The sequence below is a fragment of the Nannobrachium achirus genome, assembly GCF_963921795.1.
Source record: "Nannobrachium achirus genome assembly, chromosome: 17".
Taxonomy (NCBI): Eukaryota; Metazoa; Chordata; class Actinopteri; order Myctophiformes; family Myctophidae; genus Nannobrachium; species Nannobrachium achirus.
Genome location: NC_137824.1, coordinates 44,882,870 through 44,904,877, shown reverse-complemented (window position 1 = coordinate 44,904,877; position 22,008 = coordinate 44,882,870). Strand labels below are relative to the sequence as shown.

At 42.7% G+C, this 22,008-nt stretch overlaps 2 protein-coding genes across 2 annotated transcripts in view; one reads left to right on the top strand and one right to left on the bottom strand.

Moving 5' to 3' along the window:
* Positions 1-15,958, bottom strand: part of LOC308302511 (sodium- and chloride-dependent neutral and basic amino acid transporter B(0+)-like) — a gene marked incomplete at both ends in the record, with an annotated part of 30,420 nt that extends 14,462 nt beyond the window's left edge. The window contains 14 exons of the mRNA XM_080746767.1: positions 939-1,048; positions 1,326-1,425; positions 1,615-1,733; positions 4,192-4,317; positions 5,817-5,909; positions 6,803-6,938; positions 7,472-7,612; positions 8,253-8,385; positions 8,820-8,934; positions 9,500-9,664; positions 10,181-10,312; positions 10,437-10,581; positions 15,722-15,725; positions 15,864-15,958. Of these exons, the coding sequence (XP_080602893.1) occupies positions 939-1,048; positions 1,326-1,425; positions 1,615-1,733; positions 4,192-4,317; positions 5,817-5,909; positions 6,803-6,938; positions 7,472-7,612; positions 8,253-8,385; positions 8,820-8,934; positions 9,500-9,664; positions 10,181-10,312; positions 10,437-10,581; positions 15,722-15,725; positions 15,864-15,958 (1,614 nt within the window). The remainder of the gene's footprint in view (positions 1-938; positions 1,049-1,325; positions 1,426-1,614; positions 1,734-4,191; positions 4,318-5,816; positions 5,910-6,802; positions 6,939-7,471; positions 7,613-8,252; positions 8,386-8,819; positions 8,935-9,499; positions 9,665-10,180; positions 10,313-10,436; positions 10,582-15,721; positions 15,726-15,863) is intronic.
* Positions 15,959-19,406: 3,448 nt separating this feature from the next.
* Positions 19,407-20,882, top strand: LOC308301780 (hemoglobin subunit beta-like; the record flags this gene model as incomplete). The annotated part of the gene is made up of 3 exons (XM_080745886.1): positions 19,407-19,498; positions 19,610-19,832; positions 20,751-20,882. The coding sequence occupies 3 exons, from the start codon at positions 19,407-19,409 to the stop codon at positions 20,880-20,882; spliced, it is 447 nt and encodes a 148-aa protein (XP_080602012.1).
* Between the last annotated feature and the right edge of the window lie 1,126 nt (positions 20,883-22,008).

Below are 22,008 nucleotides of genomic sequence, written 5' to 3'. Positions count from 1 at the left end.
AAGTCGGCCTGACAATGGCCAAAATTATTATTTTACCATTATTTTATGCTTTTTGTGGTCATGTTTGAACAGAAACACATATAATTTATGCAGCTTAATCTTTTTTATAAAATATTTTTTAAACATTATTTTTATTTTAGCGTCCGTTTTTCAAGAAAAAGTTGACTATAGCTCCTTTAACCATTAAACGATTACAAAATCTGCTGCCAAATGGGTGGTGTGTCCCAAGTTGTAGGCTGTGGGCTTGTTTTTGAAAATGACATCAAGCCATAGGATATTTTTTAGCACCATAGAAGCCGTCTGTCGGTGTCTGCTCACAGGTGCATTAAGCATCTCCTGACTTTATTTGACTGCCAGTCAGTAGTAATCTGTAGAATAGTCTGGTGGAGAGCTCTGCTACCTTTAGAGACTATACCACTGTGTTTATAGATGATCATTCTTTCCACCATCCCCTGAGGATGTCCGTCAGGAAAGACAAATGTTCTACAGTACCATGACAGTTAAATAAGGAATAAATATATGGGAGCAAGGTATGTGGTGCTGTGGTATAGGTCTAATATAAATGTAAAAGTCCTATACTTTAACACTACGTGGTTGACAACGGCCAGGAATGATGTTATACAGTAGACATGTGCTCAATAACACAGAAGTCCAAACATTTCCGTTGAGTTGACAATAAAGGATATTTTCCGTCACTTCAGCATACAGAATATGGCAGAATATACCGTCAAACCCTGAACAGATTATACAGCACACAGACCAGCAGCCCAATGTCAATCAGCAACACCTGCCGCTTGATTAGGGCCCTTTTCAAATACCCTGGTAACCTTGGCCAACCATGCCCCGCAGTGACGTCAGCAAAGGTGCAAAATAACAACAGCAATCATATGGCTCTGACACAAGTAATGTAAGAGACAGTGTTTGAGACATGTACTCACCAGGATGATACAGGGGGTGATGACAAACCAGCACGCTCTCCACCATAGCCAGAACCAGAAGCTCCTCTTCCCAATCATCATCTCTATGTCTTCAATCAAACGGTTACCACCTGGACAGCATAGTAAAGACGCACGCACGCACGGCACGCACGCACACACGCACGCACACACACACACACACACACACACACACACACACACACACACACACACACACACACACACACACACACACACACACACACACACACACACACACACACACACACACACACACACACACACACACACACACACACACACACACACACAACTGAGTGCCTCGACTCAAACCGTTTCATTATTCAACATCTTCGCCTCTGTTCACATGTACGGTAGGTTACCTACCATATATGTAGAAGAAGCCAATAATCTCCAGGAGACCAGCTATTAGAAGAACCCAGGTAGCAACAAATGTGTCCATGAGAGTCACCCAGTATATTCCTGCCTGTCACGCGCACGCACGCGTACACACACACACACACACACACACACACACACACACACACACACACACACACACACACACACACACACACACACACACAAACACAAACACATGGTTTACAGCACATGTTTAAGGCAATGACGACATGAGGTGACATGAACTGGCTCTTATAGGAAGCTGACTACACACCCTCGTGACACACGGCAGGCCGAGAAAGAAGAGAATGGTACAGGTCACCACGGCCACTAGGGGGCGCCTGGATCTGAAGAATTCCGGGTAGGCGTCCTGAAGGCAGGTGCCGATGACCTCTGGTGACACAGGAAGCAGTGGCGGTTGGTACCTATATTGCGCCCTGGGCGAGGTAGTATAGCGCCGCCCTATGGCCGCGGAAAAATCTTTTTTTTTTTTCTTTTTTTTCTTTTTTTTTTATAAAAAAAAAATTATGAATTTTTTTAAAGTTAAAAGCGGTTCGGTTCTACACGGCGGCAGAACCATTTTGGGCTTAATATAATAGGGTTTATAAAAGCATGATCTGACTGTCTTGCCTCATTCACACTACAGATATATAGTTGAACGTTTTGCTTGGTAATTCAATTTAATCTCAATGGAAACCAGCTTTAAAGATGCAGGACACACAAAGAACAAAGCTTTGAAAGCTTTAAAGCTGGTTTCCATTGAGATTACATTGAATTACCAAGCTAAACGTTCAACTATATATCTGTAGTGTGAATGAGGCATTGGTCTTCTTACCTTGGGCTGGGACTTGGTTCTTTCACAGTCACGCACAGTGAGACAAGACTTTAATAGAGTTCCTTTATCCTGGCTGATAGAGCCTGAGGTCTGTGTTTTGTAGAGTAAAGTCGGGAACAAAAATGATCCTCTCCATGTGATGTTTCAGGGCAAGCAGCAGACTGACTCCCAGTGCCATACAGTATATTATGTTGTAAACCTAAGGTTACCTTTGTAGAGTTAGGGAGTATTTCGTGACGTCCTGTGTTATTCCTCTGAGCTGGAACTGGGCTTCAATGTGTTGAAACCACGGCCGTGGGTTATGCTGCCAAAAGTCCGGCAACTTGACGATAGCGGCGTAGATGTTGGCATTAACGTTAGCCATATCGTTAGCACCGACGTTCGGTGCGGGCGCTGCGGGAACGTTAACGCCGGCGACGTTGTCTTCGTTGTCGGACATGTCGTATTCACTCACGGGGTCACCAGTGTAGAGTTAGGGAACAGCGAGACAGTAGACGTAGGTGCAGTCGAGGTAGTTTACTTAACTCCACATAAACTTGTATCACGTACATAAACGGTGTGCATCAAGCTAGCAGCACAACAACAACAACACATCACCCGGAAACGGAAGCCCCAAGACTAACTAACCCCCCAGTCCTTAAAGGCACAGTACTCCTGTGTCTCTCACAGTCTGTATAGTGGGTCACCACACCTTTATCTTACCACCAGGGGGTGTTGTTGTATTCGGTCTGGTCTAAACAGACAAGGAGTGTTTGCAGGGCCGTCACCCCTACTTTTTTTCTTTTTTTTTTTTTTCTTCTTCATGCGCCCCCGCAAAGTGGCGCCCTGGGCAATCGCCCCGCTAGCACCCCCTTGGGGCCGCCTCTGACAGGAAGGAATTCATAATGACACGCCAAGTTCTCAACCAGTGGTCCAGGGACCACCAGTGGTCCTACAGGTGGTCCCCAGCTAAATGACGGATAGTTTGTAACCAAATGGACCCATCCTTACTCTAAAGTGTAAAACTATTGTTAAACACCTGCATTATTTAATTTACAAGAAGTCTACACAATTAGAGAATGCAGAAGAATTGTTATTTTGATCACAGTGTGCCTGTTATCTCTCCTATATGGTACCAACATCAATACAGCATGGAATTGTGGACACTATTCTTTAATCTTTATCCTACAATAACAAAATATTGTACGTTTTGGGTCTGAGAGGCTAAATCTCATCAAAATGGTGGTCCGCGCCTCAAATGGCAAATAAATAATGGACCTTGATATGAAAAGGGTTGAAAACCACTGCTCTAAAAGACAACAACATCTTCACAAAAACAGGTTGTGTGTAAATTGGAAGGGGAGCATTAAAATGATCCCTGGATAATAATGCATGTGTGCCTTAATGCAGTGGTTCTCAACCTTTTCAGGCTGCAACCCCCCAAATATTCATATTTTAACTGGGGAACCACTAAGAGTTGAGGCATTACATTTGACACGGTTCTATTGTGAAAATAGTAGATCTACATGGCCTCGCGTTGCGAGGCCTTGTGAGCATGTAGATTGACTATTTTCACAATTTCTGACATTTTGGCCAATGTTTAATTTGTCATTTTAGAGGTTAAAAGAATTCTCAACTTTAGAAATGTGCAGATACCCTCTATATACACTTAAACGTTATGTTGGTTTGTTTACTGTTGAGAGAGAAAATAATGTTGCACATTAAGTTAATCATCTGGGGACCCCCCAAAATAATTTGGAGACCCCCCTGGGGGTCCCGGCCCACAGGTTGAGAACCACTGCCTTAATGTAATATCCAATCTGTGGGGTGGCAGTAGCTCAGAGAAGAGTCATTGAGCAAGACTCTGAACCCTTAATTGCTCCCGATGTGCATGTGCCTTGCATGGTTTCCCCCTCCGCCATTGGTGTATGTTAATGTTTGTGTGAATGGTTGAATGAATGTAATGCACTATGTAAAGCACTTTGGATAAAAAGTGCTATATAAATGCACCATTTACCATTTATATGTGAAACTCACCAATCCCGGCGAACTGGGAGTCCAGACCAAGAGTTAACAGCATGAAGAAGAAGAGAACAGACCACAGGGGAGAGACGGGCAACTTGGCCAGAGCCTCTGGATAGGCAATGAATGTCAGACCAAACCCTGTGCACACATACAGCTGGAGTGAGGACATATATCTTCCAGAAGTGTAGGCCTGCAACAGTTAATCAAACTAATCAATGTAGACAATTATAAATATTTTAATTTAATTAACATTTATCGAGTTTCCTATTTTATGCAACACCTTTGTGCAACGAAGTATAAAATTAGTACTTAATGCATGAAATAACACTAAATGACTTCATTGATAATGGATTCATTCATTTAAAAAAATGATTTGATCTATTTGAAAAATAAAATGATAGAATAATAAATTGAAATAATCAATACAGTGTGGTCGCAGTAGTAAATATAATGCTGACCAATTTGGTAGGGTTATTATGATTGTTCACAACTTGGCGCAAAGCATCGCGTTATTGTAGATCTGCCATGTTCACTAGTTTTGGTCCCCGGCAAGCGTCTAATCTTTCTCTTGGATATCATTTTCACGTCTTTTCAAAAATAGCAGATCTACAAGTTTGCAGCGCTGTGAGCTTGTATATCTGCTATTTTTCAATAGCTAAAGTACACAATAACCAGTAACACTCCCTAATCGGGAGATAAGCGACCGTAGGTGGCTTATCTCCACAAATAGGGCAAAAATGTGTTTGTCCCAAATCTTCCTGATCCATGTTGATGACATGAGTGTAGACATGCTGTGTAGTGATATTCGTGATTTTAGGGCAAAAACTGTAGGAGCAGTGTCCAAAAATGTGTTTTAAAAATCGGCCTGAAGGTGGCGCTAGAATAGGGCCATGTGAGAAATGAGGGGTGGGGTCTCCGCGTTGCCTTGGCGGACGAATAGGTACCGGCCCCGGCTCTCCCGGACGCTCCTAGCCCGAGTTACGGCATTTTATGTGCGCTGCAGTGGCAGGGGGTCCTCCACTGGGGGCGCCACCACTTTTGCATCCGTTCTGGAGCAGCAGGAGTCGGTGGTCCCCGGGAATTCCCCGTGAGCAGCCCCGTTGGGGTGGTCATTTGGTCATTTTTGCACATTTGGTCATTTTTTACATCTGGGGGTCCCCCAGGGACCTGGGGTCCCTGGGGCTCCGGGGGTCCTTGGAGGTTGTAGTTTGGCAGGCAAGGAGTGTGTGTGTAAAATCTGGCATGGATCGGGTCAACGGGTGCGGAGATATAAGCAGGGAAAAAGTGTGACGTGTGACGTGTGAGCACATTTGGTCATTTTTTACATCAGGGGGTCCCCCAGGGACCTGGGGGTCCCTGGGGCTCCGGGGGTCCTTGGAGGTTGTAGTTTGGCAGTGAAGGAGTGTGTGTGCAAAATTTGGCATGGATGGGGGCAACGGTTGTGGAGATATGAGCAGGGCAAAAGTGTGACGGACTGACTGACTGACTGACTGACGCACAGACAGCCCGTGGAGGTTTTGGTAGTAAATGCGACCTACGGTCGCAATGAAGGCCCCCCACCTTGGGCCCTAGTAACTCAGTCCCACATCCAGCCCCCCCCCCCCCGTCACAGCCCTGTGTAGTGTGTGTCCTCTCACCTGCTTGGGCAACCTCAGAAACATGCTTTCCGGAGACATGAGCCATGTTGCCCAAGATAGAGAAGATGGCAAAGCCAGCAAACACACTGGTTCCTTGGAGGAGTAAAATAAAAAGAAAATGGTAATATTGATTGACCAACATCTTCACTGCCAAAATGCATGAAGGAACACCCTTTGATAACTTGTAATGATCTGCTACATCCTGTTTATATCATTATGTATATTGACTAAATGAGGAAGACCAATTTTGGGTGTCAGCAGATGGTGGCCTTCCCTATAGCGCAGGGGTCTTCAACAAGGGGTCTGGGACCCTGAAGGGGTCCTCAGAGTTACTACAGGGGGGGCCGCCAAATCTTTGTGTGATAGGAAGCTTCTTCTTAATTGTTTGATTCTTGAGCGCTAGCATCCCTATTCTGGGGGAACGTTTGCCAAAAATAGCAGATCTGCAAGCTCACAGCGTGAGGTGTTGTGAACTTGTAGATCTGCCATAGTATGTTCAGTGAAGATCTTTGGTGTACAGGGGGAAAGGGTTTACTATCGAGGATTTAAGTGGATAAATGTTTGAAAATGTTCAGGCCAAGGACCCCTTAGTTGAGAAAGAGATGAAGCAGGGACCCCCATGCACAACCTTTTCATAGATTCCATATAGTTTCATCATTTGACAGCACAATCATCAGTGTATTTTGGATTCATGTCAATTTGTGTTTTCAGATATTTAACCACTTGAGCCGTCATTACCTAATAAAATGTACCGTTTACTCTGTACTTAGTCTGCTCTTTTTCCCCTCTACACCAAAGCTCTTTGCTGAAAATAGCCGATCTACAAGCTATATTATATACTATATTTGGACGCTATCGTTAATATAGGCCTAAGACAGGACAGGAGTTTCTATCACTCAAAGATTTTGAGGACCCCCTGTAGCAACTCTGAGGACCCCTGTACTAAAGGCATGGTCTTTATTTAGCTGTATTGCAAAAGCACTTACCACAGTTGGTGAGGGTTACAACAAGCGTGTCCTGGAACACATTGTTGTGGAACTTATTGTAGGAGGACAGGGCTGTGACTCCACCCCACGCAATGGACAGAGAATAGAAGATCTGCGTGGCTGCATCTTTCCACACCTAAGCAGGGACGTGCAGAGAATGTTAGAGAGGCAGCAGGGGCTGAAATTTCCAAAAGGGCCTTTTGGTGAAAAGATCGAAAAGCTCCAAGCTCACAACGCGTCGCAAAAGCTTCAAGCTTACAACGCGTTGGAGGTCGGCTATTTTCGGTGCTTGATATGACGCTGAACTAAGCATTATCAAGTCAATACTGGAGATGTGGCATAACGGCATGGATTTCTACACAGATAGGGCAATTCTTTCAATATAAGATGCTGCATTTAAGTCCAGGAAAGTTTGGACAAGGCAATTTCTCTTCAATGCTGCCTTAAGGAAAGAGGGCATTTGCGTTTCTTTCACCATAGTAAAAACTGCATTCCTGGTCTGGAGAGGGCACTTTTTACTGAAGGATAAAAGGGCAGGGGCTCAAGCCCCCTTTCATATGTGTGCACGTGCATGCACCTAAGATACAAACAGGTAGCAGGTCGTTTTAAACACTATTTTCATAGTGACAACCTTTGAACAAGAACAACAACAAACAGTGCCCACATTACCTCTGCTTCACCAAGTTTTGTCATGTTGGACTGAGAACCAATGTAGTACTCAATCCCATCTCTGGCGCCCTCTAGTGTCACACCTCTGACCAGCAGGATGAGCAGCACCACATAAGGGAACGTGGCTGTGAAGTACACCACCTGGTGGAGGGGGAGGAGAAGCACAAGCCGTACAATGGAGTGATGGATGTTCTCTCAGCAAGGACAGAATAAGTTCCAACTCACTTTGAATAATGTGTGGTCCATGTACTGTCTGGCAGATAAGAGAAATGCAAACGTTGGTTGAGGATACGGTGACAGTGACACAACAGTGCTAGGCTATTAGTATCTGTGGCGTGAGACTTTTGACAGAAAGAAAGAAAGAAAGAAAGAAAGAAAGAAAGAAAAGAAAGCTGTGGAAGTCGGAAATGATGAGTTTGCTTACAGGTCTATAATGTCCGGAGGGTGATTTCACACAGAGAAGGGGGTCTGATTATACATTTTCATAGCAGGGAAATTGCCATGCAGGGCCAGAGAAATGAAGTCAATTTGTGAGGCCATCTCTCACGACATTTCCTGCCAACCACAGCATCTGTCAGCACAATTGCCTTAAAAAAGTGATGTTGCTGCCAGTAGGAATAAACACAGAAGCACCCGGGAGGAAGTGGACTAAAAAAGAGGAGGAGACTTTTGTTCAAACTGGATATGACCTACAAATAGGACATAATACTGTTTGACATAAAAGGTAGCATAGGAAGCCATGGGTAGGCTACAGAAAGCAGTTGTAGTGAGGCTACTGTACTTTGCCTGATGATTTGATGCCTTTGAAGAGGCTGGCTGCGATCAGGATCCAGCCCAGCAGCAGACAGAGGGCCAGGTGCCACACGATCGGCCCGGTGTCATCGAGGCCACTGGATCGTTGCAGGGTCACGTGACTGGGGAGAGAGCAAGAGAGAAAGAGAGAGAGAGAGAGAGAGAGAGAGAGAACATATCGTCACTGTCGGGCAGAAACCTTGTATCTCCAAGTTTCAAATGTGTAAATTTTTTCGCAAAGCAAAGCCCTTCTTCATCATACAAGGCTGTCGCACCAAAGTAGTGAAAACAGCAGATCTACAAGCACACAACGCTTAAATCATTTTTTAAATGATAAATATAAAACAAACGGTTTTGGACATATGCAGGTTTTCACCCGACAACGACAATATGATTAATTGGGGGGGTCAGGGCCTGAAAAGTTTGGGAAACCTTAAAGGACAGCACAGTTACATTTGTACATTCCCAGAGTTACAAATGGACAAATTATAGAGTTACTCAGTGCATGTACTGTGTGTACTCTTTCTTGCATGTATAATGCACAGTTTTTTCTTACTCCCAGTATTGCTCGCTGGGACTCTGAGCTGGAACGCTGACAATGTTCTCCGCCGGACAGGTGCTATTCTCCAGAGTCCTGTTCATCACTGGCTGACCAGTTATATTGCACACCGCTAAAAAAAAGAAAGAAAAGAAAAAGGGGGACCAACAGCAAGGTTTAAGCGTGTACAAATTTAAAATGTTCTTGTGAAACCATCATTTATGCAGAAAATATTGAACAGCGCTAGAAGCATCGTAAAACTGAAGGTTTGCCCAAATCTGGTCCACGGCCAAAAACATATCATTCTGAGGGTCGAAAAGGTTTGAGAACCACTGATTTAGAAGGCATTTGTGGAATCAGCCTCAGGTCTTGGGTTGAAATGAAACGGTTGGAGTCTAACCTATTACAACTAGAACTGCACTCTGTCGAGGTGCCAACTTGCGTCTTGTGCACAAGCATTGTGCCAGCAGAGCACGCCATGAGGTGTGCTCACCACTGGCATCACAAGAAATGCTGGTCCCTGATTGGGCTACGGGCTTAAACATACACAGCTACATACCTACCTACCTACCTAGATACCTACCTACATACGCGGCCGAACACAGTACTTGCGCATTCTGCTGGTGCAAGAAATGACTGGAGTCTAACCGATAGGTGAGTGGTACCACAGGATTACAATGATAAGACTGGAGTCTAACCTATAGCTGTGGTACCACAGGAAGCATCAGCCCAGGAGCCGAAGCACTCGCTCCACGGAAGAGGATACTGGAAGGAAGCAAACATGTAGTACAGGCTGTAGGCGATGATCACGTTGTAATAGATGGACACTATCGCAGTCACCAGCACCTCTGCAACTCCGACGCCTATAGAGCATGCAGAGAAGAAACGGAGAGAGATCACAAAAACAGGGTCCATTATACATTATACATTCACCCATTCACACACACATCCATACACTGATGGCCGGAGGAAACCATGCATGCAAGGCACCAACCTGCTCACAGAGAGCAGCTAGGGGTTGGGGCTGCATTCACACTAAAGAGTGATAATGTACAGGTACCCTTTCCTTGTCCTAGGTGAATGAGGGGGGAGAGTGGAGTCCAATTCTTTCCCTATGAAAGTCACATGGTTTCATGCCTCTTCCAAGCCTCTTGGAGTAGGGCGTTGTCGCTTTAAGAGGCTTAGAAGATACTTTACTGTGTGTAGGAAGCCTCAGAGTCTTGCTCAAGGACTCTTTGACATTAACTCAGGGGGAGCCCGGATTCGAGCTGGGAACCCTTTGGGAACCCTTCGTGCTCTAATGACGGTTTCTCTACCCCTGAGTTATGCCGCCTGGGCCCTGACGCTGTTGTTGCTGTTGAGTGCTACGGCACGCCCACCTTGGAACAATGGCACTGCACTCCACATGTTGATGGGGCCTTGACTGCAGAACTGACCAATAGCACTCTCCAGGAAGTACAGGGGGATTCCAGCCACCACCAACATCACAGTGTAGGGGATGAGAAAGGCACCTGGTCATAGTGAGGATGGGAAGGGGTGGGGGTTGGATGGGCATCCATTAATGATGGGTCTGTGACGCAGAAATGGGTCCCGACCAAATGTTTTGGGAAAGTGAGTCAGATAATGTGTACTCACCACCGCCATTCTTGTAGCACAGATAGGGGAAGCGCCACACGTTGCCAAGGCCAACGGCATAGCCAATCATGGAGAGAATGTACTCCCTTTTATTGGTCCAGGTCTCACGCTGTTTATCGTCATCCTTGTCGTCGACATGGGGGTCCTGAGGCAACAGGGGGAAAGGGTCACATACTTTGTCATTGAGCATTCTAGACTAGTGTTACCTAATGTTTTAAGTTCAGTACGCATTCACATTGAAATGTATGTTATTCTTGTCATTATTTACATTCGCAGTCAGCCACACAGAAGGTGCACATCCAGTTGTGACTGAAACCTCTTTCATATCTGTTTGCGTATCTGCGCAGGAAGATGCCGTTATGGGGGAGTAGCCTTTTGAACCTTTTTAGTTGAGGGTTAGGTGCCTGTTAATCCTATTAGCTGATTGATTAGAACTTGGGTGGATTGTTTTAGTAAGTGTGGAGTCTACAGAGTATATAAGGAAACAGCTCTGTATGTGTGTAGGCCTTCATGGGGAGAGGTTGTCACTTTTCCTCTCGTTTAATTTCCATTGTTAGTTTTTTGAGTTGTACATTTTCTTTTGCAATTTTTGTTGACCAGCAGTGTGAGAAAAGTCAAGAGGTCTTCAGGAAATCAAAATGGTGTCAAGAACTACAGTAAATCAAATCACTTCAAACTAAAGGGGTGCACAGTGGAGGCAGGTGGAGTGTGGTGCATGTCAAAACATGGCATTGTTTTGGCATTTCGCACTTGTATGAAAAGCCACAGGGCAATGGGGGGAAAGGTGCATGGTTGTTAATGCCTTGTCAGTTATTTTTTTATACAAGACTTGAAAAAACAATGGAACAGGAGCGCACACTAGTAGTGAGGAGGTGCTGACCACGTTAGATATAACTGTTTAAAAGAGAGGAGGTCGCAGAGCTTGTAGCCACGAGCAATCACTTTTCTTTCCTTTTTTTCCTTCTTTAGAAAGACACCAACGTTTTGACACATTATGTCAGCAGGATATGAAGGTTTTTTTTACCAGGCTGGGAACAGGAACTGGGAAAATGTAAAAAGGTGCTGTTCTAGCCTCCCTGAGGCAGAAGAATATTCAGGGATGGAGTTCCTTGGCCTATACTGGCATCATGCACAAGAAATGTTCTGGTCTGCGTCAGGGGTGTCCCCACACTTTTATCAAAGGAGGCCATATTTGAAAATGTGCATCTCCTGTCAGCTTTGGACCATAACAAACTCAGGCTGTATTGTAATTCATCACTTAACAATGGCCTAATATCAATAATAATATCAATACAACATAATACTAATACAATTAGCCATTCTTTCACATCTAGAGAATGAATACAACACAAGGAAAACACAATCAGGAATCTACTTTACTATACTGAGAAAGAACAATAAAACCCGAGAATGAACAGCAAGCATTGAGCAAAGACATACGCGAGGAGGTTATACGTCCTTAACTACGTTACCTTTAGCAGGCGGGTCATAAATAGCCGCGGGCCGTATAAAATCTGCCCTCGTTACACGACTGCCCCCCAGGCTGGACTTTGGAAATGTCTATGTAGTATTTGTGCGTTTAGCCAAGTCCACACAAACACAGGTGTGCGTGTGTGTCTTCGGCCTGGCAGAGATAGCAAGAACCATTATGTCTCGTACCACAACCATAAAAGACTTAAAGCTGCAATCTGTACGTTTTATTTGCTCCTCATCCAGAATCCCACACTTATCCCATTCCCGCTGGCAGATGTGCTGTTCTCCCATTGTCTACACTACAGTAACTTTGGTCAAATTAAAGTTGTATTCATTAAAATGCGTTCCAGTCCAGATTGCAGCTTTAAGATTTAACGTGCAGCTTTTATTTGGCCAAGCATATTCAAAAGAATATAAACACATAAGTTGAATAAAAGATAGTTCTGATCAGTGAAACACAAATTGGTAGGCACTGGTAAACAATGTTCTACTAAAGTTCATTATCCTTTGGGAAAAATGTATTCTTTGATTAAATAATATTAATTAATTAAATTAAGAGCACGCGTTCACAATAATTATATTATTTGCAATATAGCCAGACAACATGTATACTAGACCTATCTATATAAACCAATAGGATTGTGTTGTCTATTCTTTAAATTGTATCGCGCAGGTAGGACATACAATTGAAACTTTAGTGCAACAGTACAGAACTCCATTTAATCTGAAAAGACCATTTTGGCTCTAGCCTGTGATTACATTGTATTGTCTAAAGACACTTACCTGCTCAACAACAGCAGAATTCCTGATAGTTAGGTCTGTACATTTCTTCATTTTGTTGTAGCATCAAGTTGCTCAGCTATAGGTTTATTTAAATTGATTGTCCCAGAAGACGAAGGAATGACTTTCTCGTACCAAGCCAACCCCTATGGCCCTGGCTGCTCCATTTATATGAGCTTCTCCAGGCCACTGTTTCCCAAACAGTGGGTCGGGACCCATGTGTGGGTCGCGGACACATTTTTATGGTCCCTTAATTTAGGATTTCCTACATTTTGTTTTTAATTCGTTTTTATTATTTCAAAACATTTTCAAAAAACATTCCCCAAAAAGCGAGATTTTCACCAATAAAAAAATCAAATGCAATGGTTTTTCTTAGTAATTTCATTCATAAATAAATGCAATATCCATAAATTAGAAAACAAATCACAGTCGGCACACTTTACTCCACTAGTCCCTCCCTCACATTTTAGCCTAGCTTTTATTTCTTGCCAAAATTGACAATATATTTAGTTTTAGTCATCATAGCTACGTTTTATTTAGTTAGTGAAAAGTCAAAGTTTTAGTCGACAGCAATAACACTGGTGGTGGTGGGGGCCAAATTGAATCAATTTAGATCCACAGGGAAACCCACAATTCTTTAATGGTGTCTGCAACAGTGCTATCTGCCGGGTCATACTTAACCTGTAACACCACAGATGTTCAACTTGAAAGCAGGTCAAATGTGGCCCTAACACTCAATAGAAGGGTTACGGTACAGTAAACTGGGACATTGTTTCGATATATTTCAATGTGGGTCAGGTCAAGACCAAAAGACGATATGACCTAAAAAACTGTCTCAGTACATTGTACTTTGCACCTTAATAAAAAAGGTAGGCTATAACTGATGTTGTTCCGCTCTTTACAAGGTTCTTTATTGTCTTAAATGTCTTCACCCATAGACAGGCGAGAAGTGAGCTCTGCACCCCCTTAGCTTAGCCCCACCCCCCTATCCTGTATAGTGTTTTTATAACTGTGATGTTATTGAATGTTTTCTTTGCTTGCTATTTGTCATGTCCATGAATTGAATACCTAGGACTTCCAACGTAAAGAAGACCGTAAATTGACTTATTTGGGATGTTTCTTTTAGGCAGGGTGTTTAACTGTAATTGTCCTGTACTACATTTCTATTGTATCTATACTTGTGTTTTCCGTTTTTGTCTAATGCAAATTTCAATCAATCAATCAATCAATCAATCAATCAATCAATCAATCAATCAATCAATTCATCATATTATGAGTGGGTGGGGTGCTGAGAGGTTTCCCACCGTGGAGAATAGACGTTCAACAACGCAAAACTACCTTTGGTTAGGTGAGTAGCGAAGTAGTTTTGTTTATTTTGACTGAAGTTGAGCCCTTGAAGGTGTACAGAAATCCTGGTCTAGTCTTTTAGCCAGCCGCCTGTCAGAGCATCAGTGCAGCTGACGCTCTGGACCAGAGCTACAGTGCCCCATGGTACGGTGGTTATGGTATTTTTGCTTTTCAGTGAGTTAGAATTACCAGAGCGGAAGGAGCGGGTGGAGGTCGGGGGTTCAATGAGTTCCTTGAGATAGGAAGGAGCTGTGGATGCACTGAAGGGTGAGGAGGCAGACCATGCTTTCTCTTGACCTGAACTCTGTGTTCATATTCTGAGAGGAACATTAGCCGAATCTACAAGCTCTTTTGAGCTTTTAGATTGGCTATTTTTGGCAAAGATAAGGTTTTACTATTTTGAAAAACATTTGTATATTATATATATTTCAAATAGCTGAGAACATATCGATGTAGATCGGCTATTTGAATTATTTTAACCTGTTTAAACCTGGTGCTACCAGAAATACCTTTGAAGCCAGGAGGCAAAACTCTGTCTCATTAGTATTTGCTTTACATGTAGCAACATAATTTATTTTTCATTTTTTGAATAAGAATTTGAGGTTAGGTTTTAGAAGGCGTTTTTAGAATCAGACTCAGGTCTAAATAGGTTAAAATAATAAAAAAGCAAAGAAGTTTGGGGTAAGGGGTAAGACATGGATGAAAATATAGCTCTTTGTGTAGACAGAAGAAAGAGTTCAGAGACAACCCAGCTCATAATACTATTACTAAGTAACTGACACCCTCAGGAATGTGACACAATATAGTTCTGCTCTTAAAAAAACCCACCATAAGCTGTTCGGCTAGATCAATTACACCTGCTGTACGCATGCACGCACGCACGCACGCACGCACGCACGCACGCACGCACGCACGCCCCCTACACACACATATATATATATATATATATATATATGTTGGGATAGTTTTAGCGAGTTCTCTCACTCTTTTTTAATTTGTATCCCACACCCAGTGCCAATTGCGGCTGCCTAACCTGTAATCTCTCTCTGCCAACCTGGGGAGAGCCCCGAACTGAGCACATGCTTCTGCTGCTTATCACCTGACAGGGGGGAGTTTCCCCGGTAGCCTCCAACGACCACAGCGTCCCTGAACGCGGAACCTTCTAACTGTGAGGCGACAGCGCTACCGAATGCGCTACCGTGCCCCCTTCTCTCTAATGCTATGTGAGAGCCTATTCTCTGTGGTGTGAAGACTCTCAGAACCCCACCTTTTTTGCAAAATCCACATTTTTGCTGTGAAATACTGTATATCCACTAGAAGTAGAAACTCTGATTCACTTAACAGCACCCACAGATTCAGTGGCAGCATTAGGCCCATGGCTGCCAGGTTGAAGTTCTCAAACTATGACCATGTCCCCTTTCTTTCATTTGGTTAAACTGTTATGTCCACTTATGTGCTTATATGCTTTCTGTAATTTGTAGTTTTAACTACATTTCGGAATCTACTGTAGCACATGTTAACCAGAGGCTGACATTGTCATGATCTGGTGTGGTGGTGGTGAGGACCCAAATGCAGAACTCAAAGTAAAGGCAGGAAACCACGGAGGACAGGTTAACGAAGACTTTACTTAACTTAAACCATAAACACAAGCACACACAGGAAACAAACACTACAGTACAACACACCCAACTGAGGAACAGACAGAAATACAATGATCCAGCAATGAGAGCAAACACTGACAGGTTTAAATAGTCTCTGGTCATTAGTCAACAGCTCACAGCTGTGATACTGGGAGGATCTCAGATTGTCAATCGGTAGGCTACTCACAGAAGGGGAGGGGGCAAGCAGGACAAGGTGAAGTGGGGAAAAGGCCGGGTGAGACCCTGGAAGGGCCACGGTGTGGCCCAGATCATGACAGACATGTTGTTTCACAAAGATATTTTGACTGCTCAAAATACAGTAGGCCTATATTATCTCTCATATTATGTTCTGATTTTGAACAGCAAGTTCCCTGCAGAAACAGCTCTGTCCTGGGCAGATCTCTCATCTCCACACTGCTCTGTATACCTGCAGGTTATGGTTACATTCACTGGCTCCACAGTCGGCCTTGTCACTTGTCAAGAAACAAGGATTGAACAGGTCGCTGTAACAATCTGATGGATAATGGATGAGCATTATCCAACATGTTTAAATGTTTTGCTGTCAAGGTCAAGTTTGTATTTATAAATGTGCAGACTCAGCAACACAAATGCATTTACACCTGCTGTAGGCTAGGCTCAGTGGTTCCCAAACAGTGGTGCAGGACCCATTTTTGGGTCATGTTTTATCTGAAATAATTCATAAGAATTTAAGAAAAGAATCCATAATAAATAAATAAATAAACATTTTAAACACGTCACACTTTTGCCCTGCTCATATCTCTGCAACCGTTGCCCCGATCCATGCCAAATGTTGCACACACACTCCTTGCCTGCCAAATCACAACCTCCTCCACCCATCAATTCACACATGACCCTCTTCTAGCGCCACCATGAGTCCGATTCTTGGAAAACACATTTTTGGACACAGCTCCTACAATGTTTGCCCTCAAATCACGCAAAACGGTACACAGTATATCTACACTCATGTCATCAACATGGATCTGTCCCATATAGCGCCACCTTCACGCCGATTTTTTAAAACACATTTTTGGACACTTCTCCAACAGATTTTGCCCTAAAATCACGCAAATCGGTAAATAGTATGTCTGCACTCATGTCATCAACATGGATCTGTCCCATATAGCGCCACCAACAGGCCGATTTCTTCAAACACATTTTTGGACACTGCTCCTACACATTTTGCCCTAAAATCACGCTGTGATGGTCGCTTATCTCCCTATTGAGTCTTACTGGTTATTAAATAGTGGTTAAGTGGTTAGTTCATGGGTTGCAGGGAAACGTTCCGTTTATCTTCTGGGTCTCAGATGAAAAGGTTTGAGGAAAAAACGCATACATGTTGATCAAAGACTTGGGGAATAGCATATATTATAATGAATGTCCCTACAGGAGTCTCAGCTCTCTCCTAATTCATTTATGTGGGGGCGAAATTAACAGCAGAGAGGACGCTCTTATAATTTGACAGTGCAGAGCAGAGCAAATTAAGGACCACAGGCTCCACTGTCACAACAACATTCATAATCAGGTCATATAAAGATTAGATGAGAGAAAACAACAAGTCAAGAGAGCCAAAAGAGTCATGCAGACTCCAATAGCAGTTCATCACAGTCAGTGAAATCACATTTCTATCTTATATATATTTTGTAATTATATCCTTTAACCCTTGGCTTTTTGTCATGGCATATGACGACCATGTCTATGGGGTCTTTCCTCAGGACCAGACATCACTTTCTAATTTCCGTGCCCACAGAACCCATGGGCACAAAACTTTTCGTTCCGTGAAAAGGGTTCCCAAACTTTTCACTGCCTGAAAAGTTTGGGAACCCTTGTTCTACACAGTTCCACTGAAACGGATATATGTATTTTCTAAATATTCACTTTCTAATTATTTGACAAGAATCTCAGTTTTAGTGTCCAAAAACACAGTTTTTGTGTGGACGAGAGGCCCAAACCAACATGAAAATGTGTATACGTACAAACAAATAGCCTGGACCATCATTAGTCTACTATGAAATAACTGCAACAGAGCGATAGGGTTGAGTTTAATCCTATTATCCTGACACACAGTCCAAAATAGGTAGGCTAACCTGTATGGGCGTTTGTTGCTTTCCATTAGCTTGCTGTGGTATTAAGCTTGTCCGGCTGGCTGCAGATAATCACGCTTCTAAAACCAAGAAGCTGCTCAGCGCAGATTGTCTGCCAGGGCCTGCCTGTCACTGTGCCAATGACATCCGCCAATCATAAATGTATGGCTTTGGCTCTGTCCTGCCTGGGACCTGCCTAACGCACACAAAATGTTGTATAGTTGCAGTGGTGGAAAAGGTACACACATTCTTTACTAATAATTAGTAATGTATTAAACAGTAAGTAAGTCCGGATTGGGACCCAAATGGATTCGGGTCCCCATCTGGAATCAATGGGGGTAAATTTACTCTAATACATTTTTTGTCTGTGCGTGTGCATCAAGTGTAATTAATTGATCTAGCCGAACAGTAGAAGTACTCATTATGCACATTTCATCTGGGTTTTCAAATATACAATGTATAACAATCATTTGAAAATAGCTGATCTCCAAGCTCACAACGCGTCACTTCATGGTGCGTTTGGGGTTGTTGATCGGCTCTTTTCAAATAGACAAAGTATATAGGTCTGAAGTGGTTTTGTAATAATAATCAAAATCTACAAAGTAACTTAGTAGTTAACATTCTCAAATAATTTGGTGTGGTGTAAATGTACAATATTTCATAGTTTTAGTCAAAAATTGAGCGTGCAGGAATACAATTGTTTTTAGACATCATATTGTCAGTAAAAATGCAAGCCTTTGAGGCAAAACATTTATATAGATTATGTCGAAGTGCCCAAGTTCCTTGATGAATCATTGCATCCCTAATACAAATGTATGTAAGTGATATGTTAATTATTAGTTCATCATTAGCTTTAAATTACTTATTGTCACCATTTTATTATTTGTAGACAATATCTCTCCTTTCCTCTCTTTTCTTAATATTTTCATACAGTTTGGGTTTATTTTAGGCAGGGTGTGGGACATATGCTGCTGGAGATAACACAGTGTATTTTTCTATATATAGTAATACTGTGTGGAAACACTGTGCAACTGCTGTGCAAAAATAAAAGCCTATTTGAAAATATTTACTGATTTAATTGTTTAATTTCCTATTGGATAGGGTTTTATAATAGGCTATATTAAAGAAAACAAAAACAAACAAAAGAATAACCAAAAACAACAGGCCTGCAGAAATCAATGCAATACGCTATTGCAGGAGGCCAGAGTTTTCTTTGCTCCAATGACACATTCAGTTATTGCATAAAGTAGTTACCAATCCTGCCAAATCATTAAGGATAAAACTAGGACATGAAAACGGGTTTAACTCTGAGTCCAAGTAAGCCGATGTAAACCGATATAACTTGACAAATTATTGGAAACTAATCTGTCCTATCAGAAGATAAACAGTCCACAGTGTACTTCCAGTGATGCATGTATACCAAAATAAATATTCTAAAAACGAATTGAAGCTTCTAGAAAGGCAGAGACTAATCAGAGACCCTTCATCTCCAACCTATCACAACCTGTCTTCTCGTTTTAAGGACGAGGACATTTCACGTATAAAGAGCATAAGGGCTCTAGTTACTGTAGGTCTGCATTTCTTCTGAGACTGAGACTGAGACTGAAGGAAATCACCAAGACGCAACCATGGTTGAATGGACAGATGACGAACGTTCCTTAATTAAATACATCTTCAACACTCTGAACTATGATGAAGTCGGACCCGAGGCTCTTCAGAGGTACAGAGTTCCTCTCCAACAAAATCAGATGATAGTCAGATGTTATGTTTAACATTTTGTCTGATCGTTCCCTTCACAAATATGTAACGTAATAATTGTCTGTTTCCCCAGGTGTCTGATTGTGTACCCCTGGTGCCTGCGGTACTTTGGTGCCTTTGGCAACTTGTACAGCGCACAGGACATCATTATCAACCCAATGATCGCAGCCCATGGTACCAAGATTGTGCACGGTCTGGACAGAGCTATGCAGAACATGGACAACATCAAGGACACGTATACGGAGTTGAGCAAGCTGCACTCCGAGAAGCTGCACGTCGACCCCGACAACTTCAGGGTAACATTTATAATAACTAACTAGAAAGATGCAATTGGAAATAGAGGGTATGCACGTCCACTGGGACCCGCCCCCCTAATCTAGACTGAGTGGCAAAACATTGAGCAGCATGGAAGTGCTAGTTGCAAATCACTCAACGGTCCTGCATACCACCTGTTTCTAAATTGCACATAATGCAGGAGGCAGCAGGATGTTCTGTTGTTGAAAACGAGCGCTTCCAAACTCTGACACGTGGAAAAATAATCCCCTGCACAGAATGTCTTGACAGAAAGTAGCTCATAACATGCATATGATGGATTTTTATGAAACAAAAACTTTGCAGATAGAAAGAGGATAATTCACGCTTTCAGTACAGTCACAATGTTGGTATCAGAAAGGACTTTTCCGTTTGGATGTATGGGCTGTCAATGGCAGAAATTAGTTTTTTGCCACTCAGTAGGCGTTCCCACATAACTTCCAGCAACAGTGATGTCACGCGCATACCCTCTATTGCAAGTGTGGTTGCCATGACAGGAATTGCGCAAATGAATGTTGTCTTCCTATTTGAATTCTCCCCATTCAAGTCAATGGGGAAAATGTATTCACTAATACATTAATGGCCATACATGGAGATCTCTGTGTGTGAGTCCTTGTCCCTTTTATGCCCATACTGTATATGGAGATCCCTGATGTCATCACTATTAAGCCCACATCTTGGAAAGCCCATATATGGACGTATACTACATGTCAGTCTCATATGGTCTATGATGTCAGACATCTCATATGGTCTATGATGTCAGACATCTCTGATGTCAGCCAACTCCATATTTGGGAAAAGTTAAAGTTTAATTAAAGTCAATGGAGAAAATGTATTAAATAATAAAAAAAAATTTCACCTCCAGCCCAGGTATCTAACAGTGTTAATTATCTGCCCCACAGCTGTTTTCTGACTGCCTCTCCATCGTCATTGCTGGCAAGCTGGGCATCCAAGTCTTCACTCCTGAGATGCAGGCAGCCTGGCAGAAGTTCTTGTCTGTAGTGTGCTCCGCTCTGGGCAGGCAGTACCACTAGAATGAGAGGCCTACCAGGAGCTCATTGAATTCACAGCATTTGAAAATACTCAAATAAAGATTGCTGCACAATAATACTGAAATAACTTTTCAAAGAACATCACTTCATTTGTCCTCTACAAACCTAAAGGGCTGAAATAAGGAAGAGTAAAAAAATATAAGGGTATGGGAATCAGGATTGCAGTGTGAGTGACACAATTTGAAGTACAGCTACAGTATAGACTATTATGACAATATATTTTTGTCTCACCAGAAAATAGATAAGACCTTAATGGGCCTATATCTGCATCACATCACAGTCTGAGGTAATCTGTCTCTCTCCACGTGTCTTGTGTTACGAAGAACGCAGAGAATATAAGCAGCTGAACAGATTCTTTTGCATGCAGGGCTATTGTTGAACACCCTTTACAGCTGAGTGTTGGTTAAAATAATATTGAACCAATGGAAAATGGTAAAAAGTGCTTGGGACAAAACCTCCTAACTCCACACTTTCTGCCAAACCAGCTAACTCAACTCGATTGGCCCTCTCTTTTTTCATAAATTTGTGCTATTGAACACCCTTTACGTCTGTGTGTTGGTTAAAATAATATTGAACCAATGAAAAGTAGTAAAAAGCCCTTTGGTCAAAACCTCCAAACTCCACTTGAGCTCATTTTACCGAAAATTAACATTTTGGAGTTAGGCGGTTTCGGCCCGACAGCAGAGATATTAGGTTTCCACCCGACAGACATATGAAAATACGATTAAGGTGAAAGGTGATGTCCTCCTCATTTCTGATATAGTGTTATGGTCACATGGAAGTTTCTACCTATATGAGGGTGGATTCTGCCAATGCTTTTCAATGGGAATGGAGCGTTTTTTTGGGGGGGGAAATCCGCAAATGGCAACAAACTGCTCCATACCCATTGAAAAGCATTCTTGAAAAGACGATTCTGCCCCCATAGGCAGAATCTAAGTTCGGTGTGACTGTGCCCTTAATGATATTGCCACAAATTTTACACCAAATCATATACAAACTTTGTGGAGGTTCTGAAGTAGAAACCGAGAGAAGGCTCCTTCAGCGCCATCATTTCCTACCTGGACAGAGAGTGGAGGCCTGTGAGTTATTTTCACCCTGCAGACACAAC